This window comes from Aotus nancymaae, unplaced genomic scaffold, assembly GCF_030222135.1.
Source record: "Aotus nancymaae isolate 86718 unplaced genomic scaffold, 86718_ANA_hifiasm-v0.15.2.pri h1tg000089l, whole genome shotgun sequence".
Lineage (NCBI taxonomy): Eukaryota > Metazoa > Chordata > Mammalia > Primates > Aotidae > Aotus > Aotus nancymaae.
The window spans coordinates 9,781,782-9,797,584 of record NW_026988504.1 but is presented as its reverse complement, the minus strand read 5'-3'; the positions used below and the strand labels follow the sequence as shown (position 1 = coordinate 9,797,584).

The window sequence follows — 15,803 nt, the reverse complement described above, 5'->3', positions numbered from 1 at the left end:
TATTCACTTGCACTGAGCAGGCCAACGATTGTTTTAAACTATTGATGCTTTGGTTTCTATTTTCTGCCAATTCAGACCAGTTTTCTCACTACTGGGGAGACTTAGGGAGTGTCACACAACCTACAGATGGACCAGGATTTTTCAAATTGAGAGAAAATTGGTGGGTTACAACCAGCAAAAAAAAAAAAAAAAAAAAAAAAACGGAAAACAGACTGCAACATAAGGATATTGTTCTGTGAAGCTTTCTTTCCTTTTTTTTTTTGAGACGGAGTTTCGCTCTTGTTACCCAGGCTGCAGTGCAATGGCGCGATCTCGGCTCACCTGCTTTCTTTCAATTATTCACAAATATATTTGGTATGTACTGGGTTACAAAATAAAACATTTCTATGAGACAAGGTCAAAAAAAATTTTTTAAGTTACTGTAGTTGATAACACTGTCAGCCACCAAAGTCATCTGCTTTATGGGATAAAGGAAAGATCATTACTCAGTTTTAACCCAAAAGGCATAAAAGTAAATTTTAAGTCTCTATCAGTGCCTTAAGATATATATAAAAGTAAAGCATTTTCATCTCCTAAAATAAAAAACTTGAAATAGGAAAAAATTTTATTTCCCTCACTTAGTTGCACCTTTTTCTTTCTTTCTTTTTTTTTTAAAGACAAGAGTCTTGCCCTGTTGCCAGGCTGAAGTGCAGTGGTGTGATCTTGGCTCACTGCAACCTCTGCCTCCCGGGTTCAAGTAATTCTCCTGCCTCAGCCTCCCCAGTAGATGGGACTATAGGTGCACGCCACCACACCCAGATAATTTTTGTATTTTTAGTAGAGGCAGGGTTTCACCATGTTGGCCAGGATGGTCTTGATCTCTTGACCTTGTGATCCGCCCACCTCAGCCTCCCAAAGTGCTGGGATAACAGGCATGAGCCACCGCGCCCGGCCCCAGTTGAAGCTTTTTAATATCAGATTGCTTGAGGGCAGAAGCCACTACTTGATGTGCACAGTTTTGAAAATGGAAACTGCCATCTTAATAGACAAATGTTTACCTTGTCACATCTGTTCTTGAAAAGAAAGCAAATTCTTTTACGAAAAAAGAAACAAGGGTAAAGATTTTGGGACTGAGAAGGACCATCAAACAGGAATCCCACTCTTATGATCCTGATTTCTTACAGACTCCTCAAACAGTTTAACAAAATCAATGGTTACAAAGCTCATTTTCTTTTCTCTGAATTGTCCATTTAGGCTTAGTGCTGACATGACATCTGACCAAGCTGTTTTCATGACAAATCTGTATTAGCAATCAAAAGAGAACAAAGCTGTGCATAATCTGTGAAATAAAAATCCCTTGCAAGTCTATGAACACAAGCAAGATATATTTAGGAAGGCTCTGGCCAAGAATCTCTCTAAACAATATACAAAGAGTCCTGTTTTGAAGATCTATGTGAAAAAGAAGGATTCTAGGTTAGTTTCGGCAATAATAAAATCTACCATTATGTCCTTGAAACTGCAGACATCTGGGTAAGACGCAGAAGATAACTATCATGATACAATCTATTTTGGAATCACCTATGGGCTTTTTATTTCATTTTTTGAAACAGGGTCTCACTCTGTCCCTCAGTCTGGAGCAGTGGCACGATTACAACTCACTGAAGCCTTGACCTCCCATGCTCAAACAATCCTCCAGCCTCAGCCTCTTGAGTAGCTGGGACTACAGACACATGCAACCATGCCCAGCTATTTTTTGTAGTGATGGGGTCTCACTATCTTGCTCAGGCTGGTCTTGAACTCCTAGGCTCAAGATATCCTCCTGCCTCGGCCCCCACAAAGTGCTGGGATTATAAGTGTAAGCCACTGCATCTGGCCACTAGGGGCTTTTAAAAGTATAAATGCCAGGGCCCCACCTCAGCACCATGCTGGCAAACAGGAGGGTGCAGCGGGTTCTCACATCCAACCACTGGGCAAACAAATGTTTGTGTGCCTACCACGTACAAGGCATTTCACTAGGGCTGCTTAAGCATTCAATAAATATTTACTGAGCTGAATCTAGAAAATGGCGGCACCATACCCATTGGTAACAACAGTTCACAGTTACTGTGGTGATGGGGCCAATGGGAACAAGAGCAGACTCAGATTAGCAAGGTGTGGTGTGGGTGGGCCCTCAGTGGGAGGAGTGAGAAGGAAACTGCAAGAGAAGTGATGGCTAGGTTATCAAGAGCCCTGAGGTCTGCAGGAACAGGGAGGTCCTGAGCATGTAAGACTGGCTCAGGTCTATACTTAGGAGAGAGGATCCTAGAATCTGTGGGAGATGAATGAGGTCGGGGTCTGAGAGCAGAGCCCTACTGGGAGCTTTCCCAATACATCAAGCAGGAGGGCAGGCCCAGGAGGACTGTGGAAATGCCGAGGAAGGAGAACACGCACCACACCCCTGAGGGGACAGAAACAACTCCAGAAGAAGAGGAGGACCCAGGTGACTTGGAGCACCCAGGATGGTGCTTGGGAGACAGCAGGTGCTGAGGAACTGTTTGCTGAATGGAAACATTGGCGAGCCTGGCAAAAAGTTTCAACAGAGTCAAGGAGGAAGCCAGGATCCAGAGAGGAAAGGATGGAAGGCTGCTGAGAAAGTACCAGCAGTGGCTGCAGGCAACTGAAGGCATCCGGTGTGAAGGGAGAGAGAGAAGGCACACAGGAAGCTGAGGGGAACAGAAAGCAGAGAGGGGGTGGGTGGGGAAGAGAGCCCACAGCAGGCCAGTGAAGGAACCAGTGGGTAAAAGGAATTTGAAGAGATGAAAAGAAGGAGAAATACTAGAAAAAGCTTTCAGGAGCCTTTAGAGAGAATATAGAGCAAAAAGGCAGAAGGACACACTACTCTCTTTGGCAGAAGGGCTAGATATAAACAAACTGTGAAGCAGAGGACGAAGCTGAAGTTCACTTTCTTAGTCCAAAGGGCTCAAATACATTAAAGGGCACAGAAGCCCTGGTCCCTCAGCCAGGCCTGCCTTTAATTTTATTTTTCCACTGTACAAAGTCAGTTTAAAAGGCAACTCATTTATATCCATGGCAGAAACTAAACAACTGCTGACTCTATTTCTCCTAATAACCTTCAGAAAGCTCCCCCAGGTAGAAATATTAATCACTAAGCCACTCTGCTTCATTAAAAAGAGAACTATGTGAATATTATCTAGAACTAAATGCTTTCTCTTCTCAATTTGAAAAGCAGGGCTGGGCACAGTGGATCACACCTGTAATCCCAACACTTTGGGAGGTCAAGGCAGGTGGATTAGTTGAGGTCAGGAGTTCGAGACCAGCCTGGCCAACATAGCAAAACCTTGTCTCTACTAAAAATACAAAAAAATAAATATATATATTAGCCAGCCATCATGCATGTACGTGCCTATAATCCCAGCTACTCAGGGACTGAGGCAGGAGAACTGCTTGAACCCAGGAGATAGAGGTTGCAGTGAGCCAAGATCGCACCACTGCACTCTAGCCTGGGCGACAGAGTGAGACTCTGTCTCAATTTAAAAAAAAAAAGAAAGAAAGAAAAGAAAAACAGATCAATGTAGTATTTTATTTTCTGTCAAGCCCCAACTTCCCCTTACCTCCATCCCTCCTCTTTCAATGGTGCTTTCAATTTCTGTGAACCTTACAAGAGAAACCTCCCCCACAGTACATACTCCATCTTCGGAGTCATGAAGTTCATTTTCATTCTAAGCCTGCCGCGGAATATGGATTAAATGCAAGAGATGATCCCAGCCAAGTGTATCAGAGAATCTAATGTAAAATTCTGTGCTTCCAAAGTGTCTAATAATTTCAGAAAACTTCAGAGCTACTAATACTGGTGAGACCAAAAGATTCCAAATGAACTCAGTGGGTTAATTAAAACCACTTTCTAAATAAGCAAGAGAAAATGCAGGTGGTAAATTTTCTCTCTCCATGAATAAATAACACCCTTTCTATACCTTTGTTACCCTTACAAGGTGAAACTGGACCACATGTGTTTAAAGTTCCTTATAAACGTTTTATTATTAATAACTATCACTTCCATTTTGTTGCAATTTCAGCAGGCCAAAAAATAATGCCCAGCAGTAGAAAAAGATATGTATGTGTGTACCTTCAGTACTTAATGGCGGATTTTAACATCATGTTTCAATAAGAAACTGCTTGGGGTAGCTTAGTATGCTGTGAGTTGATGTATTCACAAACATTTCAAGGACAATTTTTTTTTAGACGGAGTTTTGCTCTGTAGCCCAGGCTGGAGTGCAGTGGCATGATCTCCGCTCACTGCAACCTCCGCTTCCTGGGGTCACGCAATTCTCCTGCCTCAACCTCCCGCGTAGCTGGGACTACAGGCGCATGTACCACACCCAACAAATTTTTTTTTTTTTAGTAGAAATGGGGTTTCACCGTGTTAGCCAGGATAGTCTTGATCTCCTGATCTTGTGATCCATCTACCTCCGCCTCCCAAAGTGCTGGGATTACAGGCTTGAGCCACTGCACCCGGCCATCAAGGACTTAAACTGAAAGCAAAGTAAATGTATACTATAAATCAGACTAACAGAACTGTTCCTCCATTTTGAATGAATCTTTTAAGAAATTAATCTCAGGTCAGGCATGGTGGCTTATCCCTATAATCCTAGCACTCTGGGAGGCTGAGGCAGGTGGGTCGCATGAATCCAGGAGTTCAAGACCCACCTGGGCCGTCTCTACAAAAACAATATAAAAATTATCTGGGCATGGCAGTGCATGCCTGTAGCCCCAGTTAGGAGGCTGAGGTGGGAGGATAATCTGAGCCTGAGGAAGTCCAGGCTGCATTGAGCCATGATCACACTACCACACTCCAGCCTGGGAGACAGAGTGAGACCCTATCTCCAAAACAAGAAAAAAAAATTTCAGAGTTAATCTGCTACAGAGTTCTAAACACACAACCCTAACAGTTTCACTGAAAAGAGTCAGCCAAATCAGTCAGTCTCTTAGAATGCATTACTACTACTACTCTAAGATGGATTAAAAATGAAAATGGGCAAGAATGAAGAGCTTAAAATAATATTTTAAAAAATTATTCTAAATACTCTTATTGTCATATGAATTCACATTTTTTTTTAAATCACTAACACTAATTCTTATCAGTTAAAACAAATGAATTATAGACTTCTAATTTTATGATACATGGATCCCCTGTATCATATTATTTTTAAATTTCTCACACTTCATTCCCACTAAGAATTCCCTTGGGATTTTAGTATTATTAACATCAGAAATTTTGCCTTCTAGTAGAGACAAGAAAGGGGCTGACCTAGGTAAGCCACTTTTATTTCGTTGTTTTTTTTTTTTTTTGAGACGGAGACTCGCTCCGTCGCCCAGGCTGGAGTGCAGTGGCACAATCTTAGCTCACTGCAACCTCCACCTCCCAAGTTCATGTGATTCTCCCCCCTTGGCCTCCTGAGTAACTGGGACTACAGGCATGCACCAGTATGCCTGGCTAATTTTTGTATTTTTGGTAAAGACGGGGATTTACCATGTTAGCCATGCTGGTCTCGAACACCTGCCCTCAGGTGATCCACCCGCCTCAGCCTCCCAAAGTGTTGGGATTACAGGTGTGAGCCACCATGCCTGGCAGCCACTTCTGTTTTATCTCCACATTTTTTTTACTCTCTTATCTGATGTTACTTCACACTGGTCTAAAAAAATCAAAATGGCCTTGGTTAAGCTAAGTTAAAGGTATAAAAAAAAGCTGAGGTCTTTGTACTTTTAAAAGGTATCGCTTTTCAAAAAAAATTTAGATTTTAATTTCTTCCCTCCCAAGGATGAGAAGGTAATTGCTTTTATTTACTCAAGTAGAAACAGTTTTTACAAGGCATATACCTAAGTAACAGAAGGCAGATTTACATGGAAACTTCTAGTGTAATTTGTAGATCAAGATATTAAAACTAAAAGTAAAGAGCATTACTCCTACTACACATAAATATCCTTGGCTAGGCGCAGTGGCTCACACCTATAATCTCAGCACTTTGGGAGGGAGGCTGAGGCGGGCAGATCACATGAGGTCAGGAGTTCGAAACCAGCATGACCAACATGGAGAAACTCTGTCTCTACCAAAAGTACAAAAATAGCCAGGTGTAGTGGTGCATGCCTGTAATGCCAGCTACTCAGGAGGCTGAGACAGGAGAATTGCTTGAAACCGGAGAAACCCAGGAGGCAGAGGTTGTGGTGAGCCCAGATTGTGCCACTGCACTCCAGCCTGGGCAACTCCATCTCAAAAAGAACCAAAAAAAAAAAAAAAAAAAAAAACAGACCCTTAAAAAAAAAAATTAACTGCAAGTTAAAGCTAAGTAGTTTTTACCCATCCAAATAGTTGCCGAAGATCAGGACTGGATAGAAAGATACAAATTGATAAATCATTTCACTTCTTGCTCACTGAAGAGAAAACTGAGCCTGAGATAGATGTTAACTAACGATTCATCTAGAATGGCTTTACAAAAAAAAAAAAAAGAAAAATTAGGCTGGGCATGGTGGGTGACGTATGTAATCCTAGCACTCTGGGAGGCCAAAGTGGAAGGACTGCTTGAGCCCAGGAATTCAAGATCAGCCTAGATAACGTGAGGAGACCCCATCTCTACAAAAAAAAAATTAAAAACTAGCTAGGTATGGTGGTGCACACCTGTAGTCCCAGATGCTTGGGAGGCTGAGCCAGGGGGACTGCTGGAGCCCAGGAGTTTGCAGCTACAGTGAACTGTGATAGCACCACTGCACTCCAGCCTAGGCAACTGAGCAAGACCCTGTCTCAGAAAAAAAAAAAAAAAATTAAATTAGTAAATAATTAAACTTAAAAAATAGTATTCTAAGGCTCATAAGTCATGAAGTCCAAGTTACTGGAGTTAAAATTCAAAGCCTTCAAGCACCAATCAGAGATTTGGAAAAAAAACACAAGACCTCAACTTATTATTATTATTTTGCTATTTTTCTTGCTAGAAATCTAAAACTGCTTTATAGCGAAGATCATATCATGGCATGTACTCGGAAAAAGTATCTTCTAGATAAAAAGAAGAGGAAAATTATTCTTCTCTGTTCCTATGATTCAAGAGAAGACTAGGACCAGGCTCAGTGGTTCACGCCTCCCAAAGCTCTCCAGCACTTTGGGAGGCTGAGGCGGGTGGATCACTTGAGGTCAGGAGTTCGAGACCAGCCTGGCCAACATGATGAAATCCCATCTCTACTAAAACTACAAAAATTAGCTGGGCAAGTTGGTGGGTGCCTATAATCCCAGGTACTCAGGCGGCGAGGCAGAAGAATCATGTGAACCTGGGAGTTGGAGTTTGCAGTGAGCCGAGATCTTGCCACTGCACTCCAGCATGCTCTGTCTCAAAGAAAAAAAAAAAAGAGAAAGAGAGAAGACTAGGTCCTAGATGCTCCTGGATATATTTAGCAAAGTCTCACAGAACCTCTCTCTATCTTCTGAGACAGCACATACCATGGTCAGGAGAGAGCAGCCCAACCACCACGCCCTGGGGCTCCTCCTCTGCCTCTTACTAGCTGTGTTCTTTAGACAAGTGACTATTTTTCTGTGTGCCAATTTTTCCATCTGAAAAGTGAAGATAACAATACGTATTAAAATGGGAGAAAGAAGCCATTTATGCACACATTAACTTATGCACACGTAAAGCTTCTATGTAACTAATCTAGCAAATCAGTTCATGTTCTTTAGCTTGATAGTATCTAGCAAAACAAGGCATACATCGTCTCCATTGTACAGATAATTGTGATTTACTTGTGGCACAGTTTAATAGTTTAACATAAATAAAACACCTCACATATTTCCCAGTACTTGCCATTACTATTGTATTTAAGAAAAAAGGGTAACAAATAACTATCTTAAATCTCTCTTAGAATTAAAAAAAAATCCTCACAAAGTTCAAGTTATAATAAAAGAATTCTTAATCAGCCAGGTTAACAAAAAAAGAGGAGAAGAAAAAGAATTCTGGCCATGCCCAGTGGAGGAGGGTCAGAGGCCAGGAGTTCAAGACCAGCTTGGGCAACATAATGAGACTCTGTCTCTACAAAAAAATAAAAAATTAGCCAGGTTTGGTGGCACATGCCTGTAGTCCCAGCACCTCAGGAGGCTGAGGTGAGAAGATCATTTGAGCCCAGGCAGTTAAGGCTGGAGTGAACCATGATCATTCCACTGTACTCAGCTTGGGTAACAGAGGGAGACCTTGTCAGAAAGAAAAGAAAAAAAGGAAGGAAGGAAGTAGGAAGGGAGGGAAAAAGGAAGAGAGAAGGGAAGGAAAGGGAGGGAGGGAAGAGAGGGAAGGGAGGGAAAAGAGGGAAGGGAGAGAAAAGAAGGAAGTAGGGAGGGAGGGAGAGAGGGAGGAAGGAAGGAGGAAGGAAATTCTAGCCACGAATGCTGGCTCAAGTCTGTAATCCCAGCATTTTGAGGAGGCTGAGGTGAAAGGATCACTTGACCCCAGGAGTTCACGACCAGCCTCGGCAATACAGTGAGACGCTGTTGTCTCTACAACAACAACAACAACAACAACAACAATCCTTAAAAAATTAACCCAGCGTGGTGGCATGTTCCAGCTACTTGGGAGGCTGAGGTGGGAGTATTGCTTGAGCCTGGGAGGTAGAGGTTGCAGTGAGCTGAGATCACACCACTGCACTCCAGCCTGGGTGACAGAGCTTATTCATTCAGGCGTTTCAGGAAAAACATAAGAAATGGTTTCTCTTACATAACTTAGTTTCAAGGACACTGACCTCATGTCCCTACCTCAGAATTAAAAGAAAACATTTTCATTAGTAAACTTATTAATACAATATTTTACTGTCTAAATTATTTTAAAAATTATGTTTTATTTTCCCTTTTATATACAATCATCAAAAAGCAGCCAAATGCCCCTAAACTTGATTGATTTTTTGCTGCTAGAAACATAATCATTTACTCCAGTAGTGAAAACTTAATTATCTGGGGCTTAGCTTTCCATTTTAAAAAATTTTCCCTCTGCCTTTTGCTTCTCCAGCTCTCTCATCATTCACTTGTCCTTGTTACTTGTTAATACCACCACCAGGAAGCACAGCATAGCACAGCACAGCACAGCACAGCACAGCACAGCACAGCAGGCTATTCTGGTCAATGTTCAGCACGCAAGACTGAAACTAATGGTTGTAACACCCCATTAGGTGATCTGTGAGTTCAGATAGAAACTACCAGTAATGAACTTAAATTATAATGAAGACAAGTCCATCCTTCCTCTGATAATGATTACAGAGTGGCTTGGCAACTGAATTTCTTTGGACAAGTAAGGACAAGCTATAGAACCCAAGAGGCTGAGTAACAAGATGTTTTCTTCTGAGACTAATGCATAGATTTCAGAAAGAGAGTAAAGGTCATTTTGTACCAAAAAAACCCCAAAAAATTAAAAAAAAAAAACTAACACTACAATATCCACCTTACTTAAGACATCATAAAATTTTTTAAAAGGATGATAATTTCTTTTTTTTTAACCAAGAGATAAAAGCAAGAAAAAGATGACAATTTCTATTGCTGTTCTCAGGCATCAAAACTGGCAGATACGGAAAAAAAACGTTAATACAGAGAATTAGATCTACCATACCCTGGACTGAAATGAACATCATATACCAGGACTTACATACAAGTAAAGAAGTACTGACGCCAACACCACGAAAGTATCTTTGCACACTCGTTTAATGAATAGTCTTATAATTCAAAAGAATGGAAACTCAATTACTATTATAGGGTTTTATCATTAGATATTCACGGTAGCCTCTATTCTCATTTTCTTTCATCCCTGAGATTCTCCAACTATTACATTAAACAAAAGCAATTACCTTTTTGATAATCATTTTTTTAAAAGAAAAGAAAAAAGCAAATAGAAAAAAAAAAGATATATATATATATATATATATATATATATATATATACACACACACACATACATACATGTAATATTTTTTTTTCCTAGACAAAGTCTTGCTCTGTCACCTAGGCTAGAGTGCAGTGGCACCATCTAGGCTCACCGCAACCTCCGCCTCCTGGGTTCAAAAGATTCTCCTGCCTCAGCCTCCTGAGTAGCTGGGATTACAGGTACGCACCACCACACCCAGCGAATATTTTGTGTTTTTAGTAGAGACAGGGTTTCACCATGTTGGCCAGGCTGGTCTCAAACTCCTGACCTCATGATCTACCTGTCTTAGTCTCCCAAAGTGCTAGGATTACAGGCATGAGCCACTGCACCCGGCCAGAAAAATATTTAAGGAGGAAAAACAGCTATAGAAACTCAGGTCTCCACACAGGATTCTACTCTGCACTTGCTCATTGTCTCTGAATGGATGTTACCTACATCAAAGTCCCGGAATGTTCACCCTTGGGGGAGCTACTTTCAATTGCTGGCAAGGAAAGACTGGATATAGGTCAAATCCTATTAGCAGGAACTAATTAAAGTACAAATTATTTGGGTGTGTGAGAATTCTGCCACGAGTGATGAGGTGAGGGCTAGGACTCTGTTGCTGAGGCTTTTCTCTTAGTGTGACAACTGTTAAGGGTCAAAATCTTTAAGTGTGTAACTTAATAGCAGCATTCCTTTACATTGCTTCCCCTTCCCCAGCATACAGCAGCCTTCCATCGCACAGGAAAGTTATCCTCAGTCTGCACAATGAGGCACTCTTTCAGGAAATCAAAAACTGTAAAAAAGTTCGGGAAAACCCAACTCTCCTTTCCCCTCACCACGGGAGCGCTTTTCAGAACAAAGTAACGAAAAGTAAAAACCCTGAAAAATGGGATTTTGTATACACATACCTTATATATTTTGCATGCTTAAAATTTCTCTTAAAAGGCATTTGAATTGAAGCAACAAAATATGTTTATCTTAAGGACGGACAATTAATGGTTTATAAACTATCAGAAAATAAGTTGGCTGCTGAAATACAAAACACGGAGTTCAAACATAGGCTTTCAAAGGGCCACGAAATTTCTAACAAATACAAATTAGTGTGTCCATGTATGAGTATGTGCAGATATATACTGTTTTGCTGGGGAGAGGGTATACAGCTTCCTCAAAGGGGCCCTGATTTAGAAAAAGCAAGGTTAAACAACTGTAATCAAGTAAGGTCATTTTCGATTATTCTTTAAGTAAATTTATGACACAGCAGATACTGGGTTATTTAACTCAAGCAGTGAAAACAACAGACTAGGAGAGCACACCTCCTACCTCTGTGTCCCAGGAATCCTGAAAGACAGGGTTTCTGCTACTCCTTTTGGTCTGGGGGGGAAGATGGTTGTCCTCCTCATTGCCATTCCTTCTCCTTTTCCTGAAATTAGATCACAAGGAGAAAAAAAAAAAATCCAAATAACTGATGTTTTGGAGACTTGAATTGCAAACCATGATAACATATAAATCTGCCCTCTCGCCTGAGAAAATATAATTCACCATATGATATCCCAATAGGTTCTAAGCGGGAAGTACACCATCACTGGACACTAAGGGCAAAAACGTAAGATAACAGCAGTAAGGTCAAGCTCAAATCAGTAAAACTAACTTCTAAAAAGAAGCTTAACAATTTTAAATATCTGTTGGGACTAAAATAAGAACAGGAAGAGGTTAATGACTAAGCTTTCAACCTCTACCTAATTAAGGATTTCTTCCTTCTGCACTCCCCGAAATTACAATTCCGAGTTACCTAATTGTACTCCCTTCCATGTGACAACATTTGAAATACTCTGTTGTGGCTGCCTTTGCCCATTTGCCCTGAAAACCTTTATAAAGGCACCTCCTGGTAACATTAACCTGATTATTCTGGCAACAGTAGCTAGTATTATGATATAACAATGACTTCACTAGATTGTTACTAAGCATAAGCTGCTTAAAATGTCCAGGTTTAAAGAAAAATCACACATCTTTCTTAGGCATGTGTTCTCGGATGTGCAAGAAGGACCAAACTTGCATGTACTCTACGCAAGAATTATGTGCTGTCAAAAAGATTTCTGAACCCATGAGAAAACAGAAATAAAGGAGGTATAATTTTAAGTCAAATTGCCTGGAACTGTACTGTCCAATATGGTAGCCACTAGCCACATATGGTTATTTACATTGAAATTAACCTAAAATTAACTATCCAGTTCCTAGGTCACAGCAGCCCTGTTTGTAGTGCTCAGTGGCCACGTGTAGCTCATGGCTACTGCACTGACCAGCACAGATAAAGGACATGCCCATCACTGCAGAATGTTCTCCCGAGCAGCAGAGGCTAGACGTCTGTATGTACACAGCAGCAGCATCTATTATAAAACCCTTAAAGTTTTCACTTTCTATAGTTAAGAGACAAAAGGTTAGTATGGACACACAGCTTTTGGAAAGCATTTAAATTTGGAGGATATAGTGTCTTCTATATAATTATACACTTTCTATGTGAGTAGGGTGGCTTACAGAGGCAGGTCTTTAGGTTTTGAGTTGAGGTCTGAATATTGGAAAAACTAAATGATCATCCTGAGCTCAATTCTCTATACTCTGTAACATTCTGAATAGGTCTAACTTTAATAATGAGTATGGATCCCAGCTTAAGTTTGGAATAATAAAGAGTGAGTGTGTGGTTCTGATAAAGCTTCAGCAATTCTGCAGTGGGCTACATAATTTACCTCATTCTAAGACATCATTTCTGCTCCCTACCTTTCTCTTAGATCAGATCTTAGCTGCACATTACTTTGAAGTAGTTGGAGGTTAAAAAAAAAAAATAGATGAATACCAGGTTTTAATAATCATTAAATGGATGCGCTTTTATCATACATTTGAACCAAGAAACTGCTAATTTCATCCTATTATGATCAGAGAATTTTCATGGGAGCGTTCTGCAGAGGCGAAGCAATGTCTGCTGGGAGGCCAGTTGACACCCAAAGAGAAACTCATTGAGTAAGCAGCAGCTGCTGGTCCCCAAACACTCATTTTATCAGCATGCCAACAGCTGATTGGGCTTTGGGCTGCTGAGTCACTCTAACGAAACTTATGAGCCTGATCAAAATTTGCCATCTCCTCATTTATAATGGGGGATAGATCTTCCCAGGGACAATACTATGAATGTCAAGGAGGCTGCATGGCAGAAGCAGGGTAAGAACAAAAAAGATGAGCTGGTTTTGTGGATTTCAACTAATTTCTGGGAGAGTCACATGAAATATCCCTGCCTTGTAAGTTACTTGATCTCTCAAGGTACCAGAATAATCTCTTCAGCCTATTGGTGGCCTTCTCCTTTGGATGGTACCAGATTAAGAATGAGTCCTACCGTTCTTCATTTGCCTTTTTCTAGGCTCTTAGCAGATCTCATCCTTGAAACATTCTTCTTTCAGTAATGGTGTTAACAACTGTCAAGATCAGAGCTTCATGCTTAACCCTATCAGTTCAATCAATCAGATTTCAATTTTTGGCATTAATGCCACAGACCAGATTATAATTTTAGCAGGTACCCCTAATGGTTATATTCTCCCCTAACCATCTAGGCGCAAATTACGGGTTAGCATCTGTTAGTTCTAAAGCTGGTTGATTCCATCACATTGCATTATTTCATTTCTCTCCAACCTTCCTGTCCTCTCCTAGAGGCTGGGCATAGAAGTAATCTTAAGATGGAAACTAGTAGTTTTCAAACTTTATTTTAAAAAGCAATAGAACTCGTTTTTTTCTTACTGTAAAAAGTACTCTCTACATAAAGGATCTGTTAAAGTAGGGACTCCCAGTTGGGTGAGGTGGCTCACACTCCTAATCCCAGCACTTTGGGAGGCTGAGGCGGGTAGGTCCCTTGAGCCCAGGAGTTCAAGATAGCCTGGGCAATACGGGGAACCCCATCTCTACAAAAAATACAAAGATTAGCTGGGTGTGGTAGCTCACACCTGTGGTCCAGCTACTCAGGAAGCTGAAGTGTGAGGATCACCTGAGCCTGGGGAGGCTGAGGCTGCAATGAGGCATGATCGGGCCACTGTACTCCAGCCTGGTCGACAGAGTAAGACTCTGTCAATCAATCAGTCAATCAATCAACCAATCAATAAATAAGCAAGGATTCCCTCACCACACATCTACCTCTCTGTGGCTATCCAATCTACTCTAGGACAGCCTGAAAAACCACAATCTTTTTTTTTTTTTTTTTGACTGAGTTTCGTTCTTATTGCCCAGGCTGGAGTGCAGTGGTGCAATCTCAGCTCACTGCAACCTCTGCCTTCTGGATTCAAGTGATTCTCCGGTCTCAGCCTCCCGAGTAGCTGGGATTACAGGTCCGCCACCACAACCGGCTAATTTTTGTGTTTTTAGTAGAGACGGGGTTTCACCATGTTGACCAGGCTGGTCTTGAACTCCTGACCTCGTGATCCACCCGCCTTGGCCTCCGAAAGTGCTAGAATTACGGGCGTGAGCCACTGCGCCCGGCCCCTCAGGATACTTTTCAGAACTTCAATCCCATGAAATAACTATTTTAGAGAAGGATCCTGGTGGAAAGACCGTAACATGAAGAGCCGATGAAAACATGAAACATGAAAAGATCCAGCAGTAATCTACCAAGGCAATCCTATGATCCATCTTTATTCACTTAAACCCGAGACCATTATGGAATAAAGGAAGCAGAAGTGAACCTGTAGGACCCAGGTAAATCAAATGATCTCTCTAAATCCATTTCTTCATTCAGAAAAATGAGCGTGTTTGGACTTCATTCTGAGGTAACCCTTCCCAACTTTCTCCTCCACACATTCTTGCAGAGGAAATTAGAAACGAGAAAAAAAATCAAGAAATCCCAACTTAGTCCATACTCTAGTAGTACATGTCAAGCACAGAACCTCTAAAGACCCCGCTTCCGAGGCCAGCCAGGCTCCCTTGGGAAGGTAGCGAGTGCATCGCGATGAAATCCTACCTCCTGCCTTCGGAGTCAAACGGCTCCGCATCCAAACAGTTTAGAATCCCGCCTGTTTTAAATGCTACAGTCCAGAGAGGCTCCACAACCCACCTTGGGCAGCTGCGCTTCTGTGTTCACAACCGTCCAGAGCACAAGTTATTCGGTCTAACCTAATCCTTCCCTGTCGAGGAGTTAAGCCCAACCTTTCTTTCTGACCTTGGGGAGCCGGCAGCTCCCCGCCCGGTGCCCTCCCAAAAGCCTTAGGGGGCTCCCTCTCCAAGATCAGACGTTTCTCCCATCCCCCCACCCTCCTAAATATAGGACAGAGAAGCTTTAGGGCCACCATCTCTCTTCCGGGACCGATCACTTTTCGTTCCAAATAGGAAAAGATGGAGGGGGGGAGATGGAAGGGCGGGAGACCTGGACCCCGGAGAGTCACCTTCCACCTACCCACAGGAACCAAGCATCCGATGACTCGCGCATCCCTCTCCCCTCCTCCCCCGGCCCGCAGTGTGCCCCACAGGGAGCCCCGCCGGGTCCACCCTTACTCCGACCCCCGTTTCGCGCACCCCCTCAGCTCCATCTCCCAGATCCTCAGGCAACGAGTGGAAAGGGGGTCCCTTCCCTCTCACCTGGGTCGGAGGCGCTCGCTCATGGCAGCTGGCGGAGGGATGCTAAGCGGCGCCGCTCCGCGAGAAGAGGGAACAGAGGGGGTTGTGTTTCGGTGGCCGCCACGCCCACCCCCTCGGGCCTTGGCTCTCGCAGCCGCTCGGGTGGACGCAGCCGGTGGTGAGTACCCCTCAGTCGGACCCGTACCACTGCTACTTCCGGCGTCTGCTCCGCGCCCCCCCATGTCGCCGCCGCCGGGGTACCGCCTTCTTGCGGCTGCGCAGTGGCGCGATCCCAGCCGCGCCGACCGGTAACCCCGCCCACGGGAAGAG

General features: G+C 42.6%; 1 protein-coding gene across 3 annotated transcripts in view; it reads right to left on the bottom strand.

The window, feature by feature from the left end:
* VCF1 (VCP nuclear cofactor family member 1) overlaps nt 1–15,803 on the bottom strand; it is a 21,603-nt gene extending 5,800 nt beyond the window's left edge. For 2 of the 3 annotated variants that reach the window (XM_012453805.3, XM_064369374.1), the window contains exons 1-2: nt 15,495–15,803; nt 11,214–11,313 (exon numbers count right to left, since the gene is read on the bottom strand). In XM_012453805.3, coding sequence (XP_012309228.2) covers nt 11,214–11,313; nt 15,495–15,715 — 321 coding nt within the window. In that variant the 5' untranslated portion in view covers nt 15,716–15,803. The remainder of the gene's footprint in view (nt 1–11,213; nt 11,314–15,494) is intronic. The other variant, XM_064369375.1, reaches the window with a different exon arrangement.